This window comes from Macaca nemestrina, chromosome 1 (genome assembly GCF_043159975.1).
Source record: "Macaca nemestrina isolate mMacNem1 chromosome 1, mMacNem.hap1, whole genome shotgun sequence".
Lineage (NCBI taxonomy): Eukaryota > Metazoa > Chordata > Mammalia > Primates > Cercopithecidae > Macaca > Macaca nemestrina.
Window position 1 is genome coordinate 125491018 of NC_092125.1, and position 15445 is coordinate 125506462.

Sequence of the window (15445 nt, forward strand, 5' to 3'; positions counted from 1 at the left end):
TGCTACAACCAACTTAAATTGTTGGAACAAACAAAGTTGAGGACTTCCTTTATTTGGTGTTACCCCCCAAGCTTTAAGAATTCTAAGTGGATGGGTTCTGTATAGTGGGTAGTTTCCAAAATAGCTTTTCCCTTCCTGTGAATCTTATTCATCTAGGTTTGTACAAACTTGTACTTTCTTCCTTCAATTCCACTCATGCTGGAAACGTCCGTCAAACTCCTCCATTCCTCACCCTTTGCTCTCCCCAGCAGCACACCCCCACCCAGGAGTTCATGCTTTTATATCTGCTGCTGATCTGCAGTGTTTAGAATAAACTCAAATTTGCAAAATAAAAATGAAACGAAAACCTACATTTGTCATGGGAAAGAAAAACTATTAGAAAAAGTTTTTTGTTTTTTTTTTTTCAATACAACAAAAACACATCCAAAAGCATTACATTAACAAACGTTCTGCCAATTGTATTTCTATTCAAAGGCAAGGAAACAAAGTAAGTCTGTAAAGTAAAACAAGAAAGTAAATATAAGTTGTTAAGTTAAACTAGAAATAGATGAAACACTTGTTAGTATGTTTTCACTAGTCAAAGAGAACTTCTCCATGGTTTGCTCTCAACTCTAAGGCTGTGGGCCAACCCAAGCCCCAGGCCCCACCCTTTACTCGTGGAGACTCTGTCCAACCTGGCAGGGAGCAGTAGCCATGAGGACTGCGCTCTTACCCGCATGGCAGACACACTTCAGTCAAACTCCAGGAAGTCAACTTTGATCTTAATGGCTTCAATCATGGACTGAATTTAGTGTTTTCTTTTGGCTACAGTGACCCACCAGTGCATGTTGTTAAAAACAGCAATATCAATAATACTCTCATAAATAAATGTAATCTGATTTTAAATCATTGCATCACAGTTTTATCAAATATCACAAGAATTATTCTTTGGGATAGAAATCTGCCCAATACGTAAAATCAGCAAGCATTCATTCTGGCTTTTTATGAATCTTCTATGAAATGTAAATTCCACTGTTTGGTCCTTCTATCTCCATGATAAATTCCCCCAGAATACCCATATTTGAATATCCAAATTACATCCCTCATATTGCCTTTCATATTCAGAAAGTTTTAAAAAATCTTTTATTAAGCATGTGTCTTAATTTTCAGTTCAAAACCCTCGGTTACTGTTCACAGAAAGCCAGGGTGTATAAGTGCCACTTCTGAATGGTACCACTATGATACCCCAACCCATACACCAACACCAACCCCTGCTCAGATACTTGGCCCTCTCTGATGTTTCATGACCCACAGGTGCTTTGATCTCCTTACCCAAACTAAATACATAATAATTTTTCTGGCACATATTTAATTTTTTCTAGTTCATTTTCTGCTTTGTCATTTTTGTTACAGTTAAGTTGGAAAGATGCATCATTAAACTTGAAATAATTATTAATTTTACAAAATAACAATTTTTCTGGCCTCCAGCTGGGCTGTTTTGGTTCTATCCAAAAATTGAGGGGGGGGGGTGGTTATTTTGTAAAGTATCATTAAGATCAGACTTAGGAATACTATGTTAATTCTTCTATATAAAGTAAAATGAAAGGATTAATAGTTACTTTATAATCTTGTATTATTATGCCTACTGGCATAATCAAATACATCAGAGAATGCTGTTATTAACCCTATACTGTGATATCTTCTTTATTGAAAGAGGTAATCTGTAGTCAACTAAAAACAAAGTGCAACATTCCCCACAAGTGATTTCAACTTCAGAAAAAGTTGGCCTGTATAATTTCTATGTAGAAATAACCAACGAAACCAGTGTTTAAACTGCTGCTCAGATCAGCAAAACACCTAGCACTAGACTAGGCAACCTACCCTCCCCTCTTCCTTCTCCCAACTACAAAGGAGAACACCACTTTCTTTCTCAATGCCTTTCAGCAGGCTTCTTCTCTACCCTGTTACCCTGAGTCACTTTTTTTTTTTTTTTTTTTTTTTTTTTTTTTTGGAGATGGAGTTTTTCTCTTGTGGCCCAGGCTGGAGTGCAGTGGTGCAACCTAGGCTCACTGCAACCTCCACCTCCCAGGTTCGTGCAATTCTCCTGCCTCAGACTCCCGAGTAGCTGGGATTACAGGTGCCCGCCAACACACCTGGCTAATTTTTGTGATTTTAGTAGAGACGGGGATTCACTGTGTTGGCCAGGCTGGTCTTGAACTCCTGACCTCAAGTGATCCAGCTGCCTTGGCCTCCCAAAGTGCTGGGATTACAGGTATGAGCCACTGGGCCCGGCCTACCGTGATTCACTTTGAAACAAAATTATTTCATATATATCAGTCACTGTTTCTCTGTACTAAATTACATTCTATTTTCTGTCTGTATTTCTACCTAATTGATATTCTCTCTGCATGCACACGCCTCTGAATTTAACATCATCTCCAAATTTTATGTAAATTTAAAGATAGGACCATCTACATTTTACAATCTGGGGCTTAGAGAAGGTAAGTAACCTTCCTAAATTCACCTACCCAGCACCAGTGGGTGGGTCTGACTACTGGGCTCATTTTTAATGACTACAGTAAATTACCTCCTTATGGCCCACAATTCTTGATGGCAGAGCCAGGATTTGCATCCAGGTCTTTTGTTCCAAGTTCTCCTGTGTGGTGTGGTGTGGTGTGTGTGTGTGTGTGTGTGTATGTGTATGTGTATGTCACTTGCCATGTAGCAGGCTATTTTCAGGGCATATAACAATGCCCAAAAAACCTCAGAAATCTGTTACTGTATAATAGTATGCAATTGGGTAGATTTTATGAAAGATGTTTGATAAAAGTAGTAAACATCTGAGAGGAGAGAATGACTATCACTACCCATAGTTGCCATGCAAGGCTTAACACAGAAATGTAATGGCGTAAAGAATGAGAAATACTCCAGGTAGAGAAAAAAGAAATGAAGAATGACTATATAATTTATTGTCCAAAACAAATGTTTTTTAAAGAAAAGGACACTAGCAATAATTGTGGTAAGACAACAGGGCTTGAACCAGGACCATGTGTGGTGAACCAGGACAGTGATCTTCCTACAGGAAAAAAACTGGTTTAGGCAGAAGGAGCTATATATACTGTTATGGCTGTTTAAAAATCAGATTAAAAGCTTTGCATTAATCTGCTACTGCTAGTCCAATTATTACCACTATTTCTATTCCACTGTTATGTCTATTGCTGACATTACTATTGCTAGTAATTATTACCACCACTGCTAGTCCAATTATTACCACTACTTCTATTCCACTGTTATTTTTACTGCTGACATTAATATTGTTAAACCACCACTATTTCCACTGATACCAAAATCCTCACTTTAGTCACTGTATTCTACTACTTCCTTATCGCGTGTGTAGAAAGAAATGCTTATTTTCCATACCCTAAGTAGCGAACCTTGCAAGCTTTCTTTGGAATGTAGATTGTACCATATTTTAAAAAATTTTTATATTTTTATATTTTTTATATTTTTAAAGTGACTCAGGGTAGAAGGGTAGAGAAGAAGCCTGCTGAAAGGCATTGAGAAAGAAAGTGGTGTTCTCCTTTGTAGTTGGGGGAAGGAAGAGGGGAGGATAGGTTGCCTAGTCTAGTGCTACGTGTTTTGCTGATCTGAGCAGCAGTTTAAACACTGGTTTCATTGGTTATTTCTACATAGAAAGTATACAGAAAAAAATTTTTATATTTTTTATATTTTAAAAAATTGTTTAATTTTTTGGGCTAGGCATGGCTTATAATCCCAGCACTTTGGGAGGTTAAGGTGGGAGGATCATTTGAGCCCAAGAGTTCAAGGCCAGACAGGGAAACACAGTGAGACCTCATCTCTACAATAAAATAAAAAATAAATTAGTGAGGCATGGTGGTGCATGCCTGTAGTCCCAGCTAGTCTAGAGACTGAGGTGGGAGGATCACTTGATCCCATGAGATCAGATTGAGGCTGCAATGAACTGAGATTGCACCGCCACTCCAGCCTGGGCGAGAGAGCTAGAAAGACCCTGTCTCAATAATAATAATAAATAATTTATTTTTAATTTTGGGGGGTACACAGTAGGTGTATGTGTTTATGGGGTGCATGAGTTATTTTGGTACAGGCATGTAGTGTATAATTATGGCATCATGGAAAATTGGGGATCTGTCCTCTCAAACATCCTTTGTGACATAAACAGCCCAATTGTACTCTTCTAGTTATTTTAATATGTACAGTTAAATTATTATTGACTATAGTCCCCCTGTTGTGCTATCAAATACTAGGTCTTATTCTTTTTAACTTTTATTTTTTTTTTCTAAACTGGGCCCCATCTCTGGCTTGCTTTGAGCTAGCTGTCTTCCGGCTAACAAAATAGTTGAGTGCTACTTTCTTTCACTAAAGGCAGTGATATGCACCACTTTCATTAGCAGGTTAATTAACTTAGGAAAATAGATGATTCAGGCTAACTTTGACCTCTGCACTTCCCAGGTATTCAGTTTTTTAGTGCAAAGACTGAAAACACAAAAGGAGGAGTAAAGATGTTCCTTGTTTTCCTTTTCTGTGTCCAGAGGCTAATGCAGGGGTTGACAGAAAAACCTTTGAAACTGAGTTTCTAAGTTTCTGCCAAGGGAGAGGGGTGCAGTGCTCCCTCTTACAAGGACAAGGGCTGTTGAAAGCAGCAGAGGGCTTGTGTGTGTGTGTTATGGTGACTGCTGGCCAAGGGCCCCTGAAAATCAGTTGGCAACTTCCCACTGAACACACACCAGAGGCAGGAAACACAGATTAAAGATCATGCTTATGAATGTAATTGCCTAATAATTTAAAATCTTTATTGATATTATTTATCAATATTAACATCACTTCTAAAAATGTTCTTAGATAACTTTAAAAAGACACATTGCTCTATTAACATTGAAATAAGAGGATATGATGACAATTTAATGTGAAATTTTACTGAGTTCCCTGACTATTAAGGAATGGTTGCATTTAATTTTTCCTAGAGATAAACTGCATCGGGATTCATTCATCAATTTATTTGAAAACGTGTATGTGCTATAAAAGCTTTAGGATACAAAGACAATATAGATGTATTCTTTACTCTCAAATATTTACTATATCATAGGGCACTATGTGGTCAGACAGATATATTATAGTCAAGTACAGTTATTACCATAGCAGGTGTGAGCCAAGTGCTGCAGAGCAAAGAGGGTGCATGCGTTTTTACAATTTAGCCCTGCATTTATGAGCTTAGCCATTTCAATATAATTACATATAACTCATGAAAGTACATTATCATTGAATACTGTGAAAAATAAACCTGTTAACTTTAAGTGGTAAATTACTGTATTTTTGAACGAATGACTTAAAAAATTACCCATTAGAAATGAGTTGTGGCCTGGACAATAATCAAAACAGAAATATTGGCTTTTAATTTGCTGAGAATAGGGAGGTTTTGGTTTAGTGAATTGATCACAAGATTAGCGCTAAGGAACAACCCTTCTCCATTTATGTCCTCTCTGCATATCCTTTAGGGTCATCATTTACTGTGATATGAGCATCAGTATGAAAATAATTTGAAGCTTCATATTGTGCAGTCCTAAACTGATAGCACGTGTAACATACTTATTTTGTAATTCAGGGGACATCTGAAGATATGATTTCTTAGAATGAGGATTATGATGCCCCTTCTGTTAGGACCCACTGATTCACAGGGGAAAAGGACAAATAAGGTCCTCATACAAATAAAAATTCCTTTTCTTTTATTAAATTTCTAGGAGATGTACGATTTAGCTCACCTAATTTTCAAAGAGAGATATAGAGAAGATATGGTGAAAGGGACAGAAACAGAAAACTCCAGTAAGAGAGAAGCTTGATGTTATTATGTTCCTTCCTCCCCTTCCTCCTTACCAGTTTAAAAAAGAATGTTCTGAGCCCTTTGGAGAGGGATAGAGGAGGAGTTATGATGAGAAGAGGACTAACGAGAGGCTTGATAAAGTCTAAGCTGGGACTCGGCTAAGAAGGAGAATTCTTCTTGTACCTTAATGTTTGTAAATTGGCTTCATGGTCATCTCTTCCGTGCCTTTCAAAACTGCCAAATATTTTATTATAATGGCCACTCATAATCTGAATTATGCCAGACCCTCAAATTCAGGGCCCATCCTTCAAATGCAATAGCAAGTGTCCTACTGAGAACTTCTTTCTTCTGAAACCCTGAGAACTTCTTTCTTCAACACACAGCTTGGCTCTGGGTGGTCCTTGCCTCATCAAATTTAAGTTAGAAAATCTACATGGTGTGAAGGTCTATTAGGACTCACCGACCTTCTCATGAAATGTCATTTCTCAGTTGGGATTGAAATAACTCATCTCACAATAAGCTGTAGAGGTTTTTCCTCTTTCATTGCCTCAGTTAACACAACTAGTCCATTACTGCTAGCAATTTTGGAGAAGTTGGTGTTTATTTTTTCAAATAAAAAAAGGAAAGCCATCCTGTTTGCATTCATATCTTCGAGAAAAGTCAAGATGCCTTTTGCACGTAGAGAAAAAGGAAACCATACACTTTTAAGGGGTAGAGGAAAAGGAGTGAATCAGAGTTTTGTAGTGAACTTTAGCAGTCTGACCTTCAAATGTTTCCTTTTTTAAGCATCAGTATTGCTAACATTAAAGTGGTAACAGGAGGCTGCACCTTGAAAAGCTACTCATGCCTTGTCTGTTGCAGTAGCTACCTGGTTATGAAACATTTTCTAATCCAGAGAGCTTTGGCCTGATGTATAATTTTAGGATGTTTTAGACCTTGATGGTGTTAAACTTTCTTCTTCATAAGTTATGTGCATCGATATTGAGTGTTTTTCTACCATTTTCCTTCCTCACCTTGAAATAAGCAAGCTATTCATGCCCTTCTGAAGAGGCAGAGAGGCTAAGCATGGTTGTTGAAGACACATGGCTTTGTTGTTAGAATACATCACTTTTCACTGGATATACCTGAGAGAGAGGCTAGGTAACATCTAATTACTGGGAATTCGCTTATGTGGAGACAAGAATTAACTGACTCCCTGGCCTCCTTTTTACACACTATGTCCCCCAATTTGCTAAGTTACCAGTTTCAGGGAATGCCCTGCTGTCCATCCAGTGCCCAAGGCAGAGAGAGGTGCAGTTATAATTCTCAGGTCTTCTCTTTTCTCTCCCACTGCTTCCCCACACACAGTCAATCAATTACCAAATATTTCTTTTCCATGTAATCTCCTAGAGTTCTTCCCATTTCTCCTTCTACTATCCTAGTCTAAATCCCATCATTTCTTGTTAAATTATATGATAATGTCCTGATTGTCCTTGTCTTGTCTTCCTATGCCACATCATCTCTCTAGTAAGAAGAAAAACATTTAATTCTATATGCTGCAAAAATGGAGTTAGTATAACATAGTAGTTAAGGATATGGGCTCTGTAGCCAGAATGTCTGGATTTGAATCCTGACTCCATTACTTTGGCAAAAGCAGTTATGTAAATGTTGATAAATCTCTAAGCCTCAGTATGTATTAAAAAAAAATTAAAACTTTCCTGATTGGATTGTTGTGAGGATTGAGTGGCATAAACATTTAGCATAGAGCTTGACACACAGCAAGCACTTAAACGTCACTGCAACACCAATAATCATAAAATGCAAAGCTGAGTATTCCACTTTCCTTTGGTGCTTTTCTTTTTTTTCCAGACAGAGTCTCACTTTGTTGCTCAGGCTGGAGTACAGTGGGGGTGATCTCAGCTCACTGCAACCTGCATTTCCCACGTTCAAGAGATTATCATGCCTCAGCCTCCCCAGTAGTTGGGACTACAGGCGTGCGCCACCACACACAGCTTATCTTTGCATTTTTAGCAGAGATGAGGTTTTGCCTTGTTGGCCAGGCTGGTCTCGAACTCCTGACCTCAGGTGATCTGCCCACCTCAGCCTCCTGAAGTATTGGGATTACAGATGTGAGCCACTGCGCCTGGCCTCCAGTTTTCTAATTAAGACCTTTTAACCTCATCACTTCTAGGATAAAGCCAAGATCCCTTTGGCATGCCATGGACATCCCAACTCCCCTCTCCTGTTCCTTCTCTCAGTGCTCTTGTCCAGAGACGTGTCCATCTCAACCACTTCCACTGCCCCAAGTGGTCCATGCTTTCATGCACATTCTTTGCCATTTACCTGGAACACCCTCTCACTACAAGTCTGGAAATTGCCTTTCTGCCTTCTAAACACCAGCCACCCCTTCTCTTTGTGTAGGTGACTCCCACTCATCCTTTCTTACCTCATGTATCAGTTATTCTGGAAAGCTGTCCCTGATACCCTAGGGCTCTCAAGGAGCATCTGAATGTATTCTTCATTGCACTTGCCAAACTGTTGTGTAACCATGGACTCACTTGTCTGTATGTTCTGTCGGACTATAATAAGCCTTTGAAGGTGGAGTCTGGATTGTGTTTGTTTTTCTTGTACCCAGTTCTTGGCATTTTTATTCAATTAACATTTGTTTAATATATTAATAAATCACTACCCAATTGGGGATTTGTTTTATGGAGTTTCATTATGCCTAGTGCAGAGGAGGCACCTCATCAATATTTGCTAAATGAGGATGCATGGCTATTTAAACTTTTGTGTATCCTTAATTGGCAACTCCTATATGGATACATTGAATATTTAAAGAAATTTAAAGTTATTTAATTCTAAGTACTGAAATTCCAAATTCTAACAAATTCTAAAGTTAACTCATGTAAATAAGTTAGATGATTTAGCAAAGTTGTACAACTTTTTTTTGTGTCAAAAATAGATATGGTTATGAAACAGTGAGCTGGATTTGCCCTTGTGAGTCATAAACTGTCTCAGAAGGCAGTATATTTGAAGCTGCTTCAGATGATTCAAAGGTCTAGCAGATAGCTTCTAATCTCAAAGAATGAATAGACTGGAAAAAAGACTTACACTCGAGTAATGTTGTGCCAAAACACCATGGGTAGCCATAAAATCATACATTCATCAGTTTTCTTCAGTTATCTCAATTTCCTTTTTGTCTGTACACAGTGAGATAAGAGTTGGCTTATTATGCACTCCACAAAGAAAATTATGGAATTTTCTGAGAGGAACATTAGATGCCACTTAGGCCAATCCTTTGTATATGAGCCTTTCTGTTGCAAGTGATAGATTGCTTAAGCAAATGGTGGAGGTATTTGTTCTTCTCATGTAATTGGCTCTTGTATTCTAGGAGCAGTGTGGTGGTTTCCAAATACTATTTATTGTATAAATGAAAACAAGACTCACTTGGAGAAATGGCTGATTCCAGAACCACAGTAGCGAAAATGTGAGATGTGCCTGGGACAACTTGATATAAGAAAGCAATTAAACAAAGATTAATGTAATTATTAATTATGTCAAAAGGAAACATGAACCAATTTGAAGGGACTCCCAGTGGCCGAATGTGGGACAATATGAGCATTAAAAAAGTAATCATGGCAATTGATTATTACACAAAGAGAAAAAAGGGAGGTCAGGGGAAGCTTTTTTTTTTTCTGTTTTTTACAAAAGAATACTAGCATATAAATGAGAAAAGAATGATAGAGTTAGAAAAATCACTATTTTAAAGTCTCATGTGGAATAATTGAAGCAAGGATGATCAAGGAATACTAATCCCATTGTGAAAAAGTATTGGGAAATAGGACAGCCACATGGTACCACATCTTCACCCCTGCGTTACTTACTGCTATCAAGGGGGGACACGTACATTTACAATAGAGAGATGTGACAGTAACCATCTTAACTAAATGATTGAGTTTAGCCTCAATAACGATGGGGCACCCTAACATTTTGTGTCTTCTGATGTGATGAAATATGAAGTTCACAGTATGAGGTACTTTTATCAAAACCGTTTAATTTGAATCTAGGTTTAGCTTTCAATTCACAGGACATACAAGTGAAAGAATAATAGGTTTAATGATACCATGAAGAAACAACCAAACAAATGCAGAATTTGGGACATTTTGTGAGACAACCAGCCTGGACTCTTCAAAAAGTCAGTGTCATTAAAGAAGAATAAAGGCAAAAGGATTTTTAGATTAAAAGATACTGAAAAGGAAAAACCACCAAATGCAGTGGGTAAAACATGACTGGATCCTAGGCTGGGGAAAAAATAGTACTAAAAGTGGGCAATTGAGGAAATTTGAATATTGAATGGATATTACATAATATGAAATTATTGTTAATTTTTTTAGATATAATGGTATTGTTGATCTGTAGGAAAAATGTCCTTATTCCCAGGAGTTGCATGTAGAGTCAGAGTATTTAGGAGTCAAGTGTTATCTGTAATTCATTTTCAAATAGCTCAGCAAAATAAATTTTGTAAATATATAAAGGGTATAGAGGCAAAAGCATATATAGCACTGTTGCGATTGTTGCATGTAGATGGAATGTTCATTGTATTATTCTTTCAACTTTTGTTCTGAAATTCAAAAAAATAAAATGAATAAACTGGAAAAAAATCAGTATGGTAAAAGCAAAGGAAAAGTCCTGGAGAGGACTGCTGGCAGGCTGGCAGGCTCACTTTCTCTGTTCCTCAGCTCTGCTCCTGTATGTGCGCAGAGCCAAACACTTGTGAGCATTGAGTGAAGTGTGAGCCTAGTATTATTACTCACATTTTGGAGCACTGGGAAAATCTCTTGATACATTTAATAGAGAAGCTCGAGGAAGAGCTTTGTCTTGTTCATTTTTAACATTTCTAATGTGTGTAATGTTGTAGGAATTCAAAAACTGTTGACTGAAAAATACATAAATAAAGGGGTGACCAAATTTGAGGATTGCCTGGAAAAGTGAGAGTATATAAGTGACTTTCAAATTCAGTAAATATTTGTGGAATTTAGTAGAACTGAACTAGTTAAGGGACAAGTAAGTTTAAGATGAATTCCAGAAGTAAGGGGAAGGCCTCTTTTTAAATCTTCTGTGCATGTAATATTTCAGATTGTTTTAACTTTTAGTGATAATACTTGCTTTTCTGAATTAGTGATCAAAGCCCTTTAGTGGAAGTCCTCTGCAGCTTTCCCTACAGGTGGGGATAGTTTGAGTTTGGTAAGAAATCTTCGGAGGGTGGCATGTGCAATTATGCTTTGTTCCTTGGTGAGCTATGAGTTGGGCACTTAATTATGTAAACGATATTGCAAGAGAGCAGTTGCATAATCCCCAAGAGAGTAATTATTATCTGTCCTGGCAGAATGCAAGGCTCTTAATCTGTAAATAAGCAATTCTGTGTGGAAGAGCTACATGCAGAGTGATTCTGTGTCTTAAAGGTCTCTTATGAATTTTTTAAAGTGAAAGCAGTAACTGCATGTGCTGATTAACTGCTGCCTTTGTGTTTCAAAGGGTTTATGATGCTTCCCTTGTGGTTTTAATCCCTCCTGAAATATTTAAGCCTCTGAGAATGATTCCTGTAAAGGGTAAAGTGTGTCTAAGTTAAGCCTATGAATAATCCGAATGTTTCAAATGTATTAATAGATGAAGTAAAAAAGATGCTTTCTGCAAATTAAAAAAAATAAAAACAAGATAAACAAAACAATGAAATAAGACACTGGCAACACTTTTAAAAAAGCAGAGACACAATAATTAGCTAATATGTTGCTCACTTTTTGATGGTTAGTAGTTTTTTTCCATTTTTTAAACTTTATTTTGGTATAACTTACATATAATAAAATGCATTTATTTAAAGTTTTCACATGTGTATATTTTTAAAAATATGTGCCAGTGCAGTTAGGGTATGTGTGTATTTTGCTTAGGTGGATCTGAGTCTTTTAGACACTGAAAGCAAATTTTAAATTTTGTTTTTTTAAGTAGTCAATAGCATCTGCCTTCCCTCCTGTCTCCCTGTTAATAGTGTGGATGAGCTGACCATGCTCTTCTCTAAGATCAGCTGCTGCACTTCAACACTTGATCTCTCCCCACTTCGCCTAATTAAGACTACATTTGGGGAACTGTCCCTCTTTCCTTTGTGACCAACTTTCCCTTCTCTATCGAGTTATTCCCATCAAAACAGAAACATGTCATGGCATCTTCAGCTGTTTCTTAAAACTCTTGACCATTTCTCTGTTCTCCTCTGCAGCAAAACTCAGGAGTCTATATTCTGTCTTCACTTCCTTTTCTCTCTCTGTCTCTGAAACCAGCTCCAAGAAGCCTTTCACCCCACTCCTCCATATAGAGCCTGCTTTTGTCAAGGTACCCGTGACTTTCACACTGCCAAAATCCACGGGCAGCACTTAGTCTAAATCCTAGTTGGCCATCTGCAGCATCTGATATAGTTTTTCACTTCCTTCATCTAGAAACACTTTCTTTAGTTGGCTTCAGGAAAACCCTATCTCCTGGTTTTCCTACTTCCTCACTGGTCACTCTTACTAAGACTCCTTTGTGAGCTCCTCCTCTTTTCCTGATCCTTTACAGTTCTTGACCCAGGTAGTCTCTTCTTTGCTCTTTTCCAAAGTCATTTCAGCCAGTGTCATGGTTAAACAGTTCTTTGTACACTAAAGACTCCCATATTTCTGTTTGAAGTATACACCTATCCCCTGAACTCCACACTTACTGGATGACTAATAGGCCTCTCAGATTTAACACAGTCAAAAAGTGACCACACTCTGGTCTTCCCACAGTTGTCTCTCACCTGGGATATTGCAAGAGCCTTCTGTCTGGTTTTCCTGCCTCCACCCTAGCTGCAGCCCCTTTCACTCTATATTCAGCACAACAGGCCAAAAAGATCTTTTTAACCCATCAGATTATGTCCTCCTTTTGGCCAGGGCCTCCAATGACCTCCCATATCAGTCAGTGTAAAAACTGTCCAATAAGGATCTTCATCATCTGACCCCACTAGCTTTCCATCTCTCCTCCTTTTTCCCCTATTACTCACTCTGCCTTGCTGCATCGTCCCCTTTCTCAACACGCTCAGAGGCCTCTATGTCAGGACCTTGGTATGGGACACTTCTTTAGGCTGGGCTGTTGTGTGCTACGGTTCTCCATGGCTTGCTCCTTTTGCACCTCAGATCTCTGCTCCACCGTTCTCTTCTCTGTGAGACTTTCTCTAACCATCCTGTTTAAGTTCCCCCACCCAACCCCACCAACTTTCCTGATCCCTCCTCCAGGCTTTATTTTTCTCTGTTGCGCTTACCGTCATATGAAAGTAAAAATACTTTTTTTGTGTTTGTTGCTCTGTCTGTTTTGTCTGTCTTTTCATATTAGAATGTAAGTTTCATGAGAGTAGAATTTGCCTTGGTCACAGCTGTATCACCTGTGCCTGAGAGGGACTGCATGCTCAGTCAGTACTGCTGAATGAGTAATTGAAAAGTAACCTCAAAGGCTGCTTGATGCTTTCTTGTCATTTTTAGAGCAGTCTGAGTGTTCCAGAGGATAGATAGCTTTCAGAATAATTAACTATGTGCTAACAGCTCTTTTCCATTCCTCAGTTTCTCTGTTTGAAGAACATAAGGACATTTCTCATGGCCTGTTGTGAGACATTTGGAATGAGGAAAAGTGAACTCTTCGAGGCATTTGACCTGTTTGATGTTCGTGACTTTGGAAAGGTAATTATACTTCATTTTTAATATTACTTTTTCACTGGAAAGCATATAAGTAAATCGTTTCAAATCTAGAGGTAGGGCATGTGACTTAAGTGGCTTATGTATCTGCATTATATAGTTAAATTTCACATGTAGATGGCTTAGGAAAACCAAAAAAAAAAAAAAAAACCACACACGTACAACAACACTACCAAAAAATTAGCATCTGCTTTCCAAATGAGATTAGAATTATTTTGTAATTAAAATCATACACAGGAGGGAATCTTTTCTCCAGAGATAATTTTTTTCTGCCGGTCACCTCAGAGGGTAGGGTTACTATTATCTGCCCTTTAGGTTGATCCCTGGGCGCTCAGCCCTAAGAACCAGTATTCTCTTCCTCCAGTCTTCTCTATATCTGAAAGCTCCTAATTTTTGGAAGTTGAGAATGTTATGTTGTCGTTTTCTCTATTTTGACACTTGGTTAGGTGACTCGGAGAATACATGAATCTCAAGTGTTCGAGATTGTTGAATAATTTCTGTTGCTTGAATTTCAGCAGATATTTGTTGGATTTCAAGGACATTTTTCACATGGAAATTGTTTTAATATTTACTGTTATTATCTGTATGCACACTAAACACGTGTATAATAAGTGAAACAAATCATCCTTTCAGAAATTACGGTCATTTATTATGAAGTGAATGGACATAAACCTCTCACAAGTAACTAGCCATAAAATAGGTAATTAAGGTGACAGGACTTTAGCCCATGCTGATGTAATTGCATTATGAAAATAAGCAAATAAGGAGGAAAAAGCTAGTGCTATTAAGAAGTTTGTCCTTACTCTTGTAATTCAGGTGCTAGTGTCTTATCAAAAGGCTGTTTGAGAGTACACATTTTTTGATCTCTGAGATGTAATATTTTCATTAGAAAATAACCAATGGATTGCTCTTTGCTAAACAGCATAAACTTGAGACGGAAATATAAGAAATTTGATGCTGAAATACAGTGCATATGGGGAAGCCACTCTACCTGGGGAGGGGGAAGGCCCTGGTTCTCTCTCTGGTCTTAACCTGTGGTCATTTTGCGATCTAGAAGTCACCAGCCTTCTCGGGTATCAGGCTGCCTGCCAGCTTGGAAAGCTGTACAAAAGGAAGGGGGAGGGGGTAAGAATGTGGTTTCTAAGATTCCTTTAATCTCTGGAAAGCTGTGATTTAACTGTCTTGGGGTTCTTGGGGTCCAAAAAGTGATGGAGGATAGAAGATGATAATGAGTACAAGGAACTGAAAGCCAAACACCTAGTAAGGAAATGGGAGCACACTTGTCTGTGGTCACGAAGCATGGGTGAGGTGGACACTTCTGTAAGCTGTTGGCCCTGAAAAACACTGGAGATATTTCTGGCTTTATTTTTCTTTTATCCTTCCCCTATTCCTCCTGCACCTTTAAAAAATTCTTCTTTGATTTTCCTTTATTTTCACCCTCTCTTTTGGGGAAATGAAAAATGAAAATGAATTGGGGAAATGAAAATTGAAAAAGTCTTGGCTTTTTAAAGCTCATTAAGGAACTATTTATTTTTCATTTAAATTTGCAAGAAATGGTGTTGATAAGTGTCGGAAAAATATATAAATACTTTAAAATGCATGGTATTGTTCTACTGGAATGAGATTGCATGCCAGATTGATTAGAAAATGGAAGCTTTGTAGGAGAGTTGATAATACAAAAAATTGAATGTGAAAGCACAAACTGTATGCTTCTCAAGGATAAATGTATTTTTGACTGCTTAAAATATTTTAGCAGTGGTAGATCTGAAACAGAATTAAACATGAGATTGTGGTTTAGAACTTGAACCTATATTATAGTCACTTACATTTTGCTACTGCCAAGATTGGAGTAGCTATCTCTTTAGAACTGTATGATCTAAAG

General features: G+C 37.8%; 1 protein-coding gene across 5 annotated transcripts in view; it reads left to right on the forward strand.

Moving 5' to 3' along the window:
* Window positions 1–15445, forward strand: part of LOC105489209 (vav guanine nucleotide exchange factor 3) — a 398407-nt gene that overhangs the window by 76654 nt on the left and 306308 nt on the right. For all 5 annotated transcript variants that reach the window (XM_011753898.2, XM_011753897.2, XM_071069536.1 and 2 more), the window contains exon 2: window positions 13432–13548. In XM_011753898.2, coding sequence (XP_011752200.1) covers window positions 13432–13548 — 117 coding nt within the window. The remainder of the gene's footprint in view (window positions 1–13431; window positions 13549–15445) is intronic.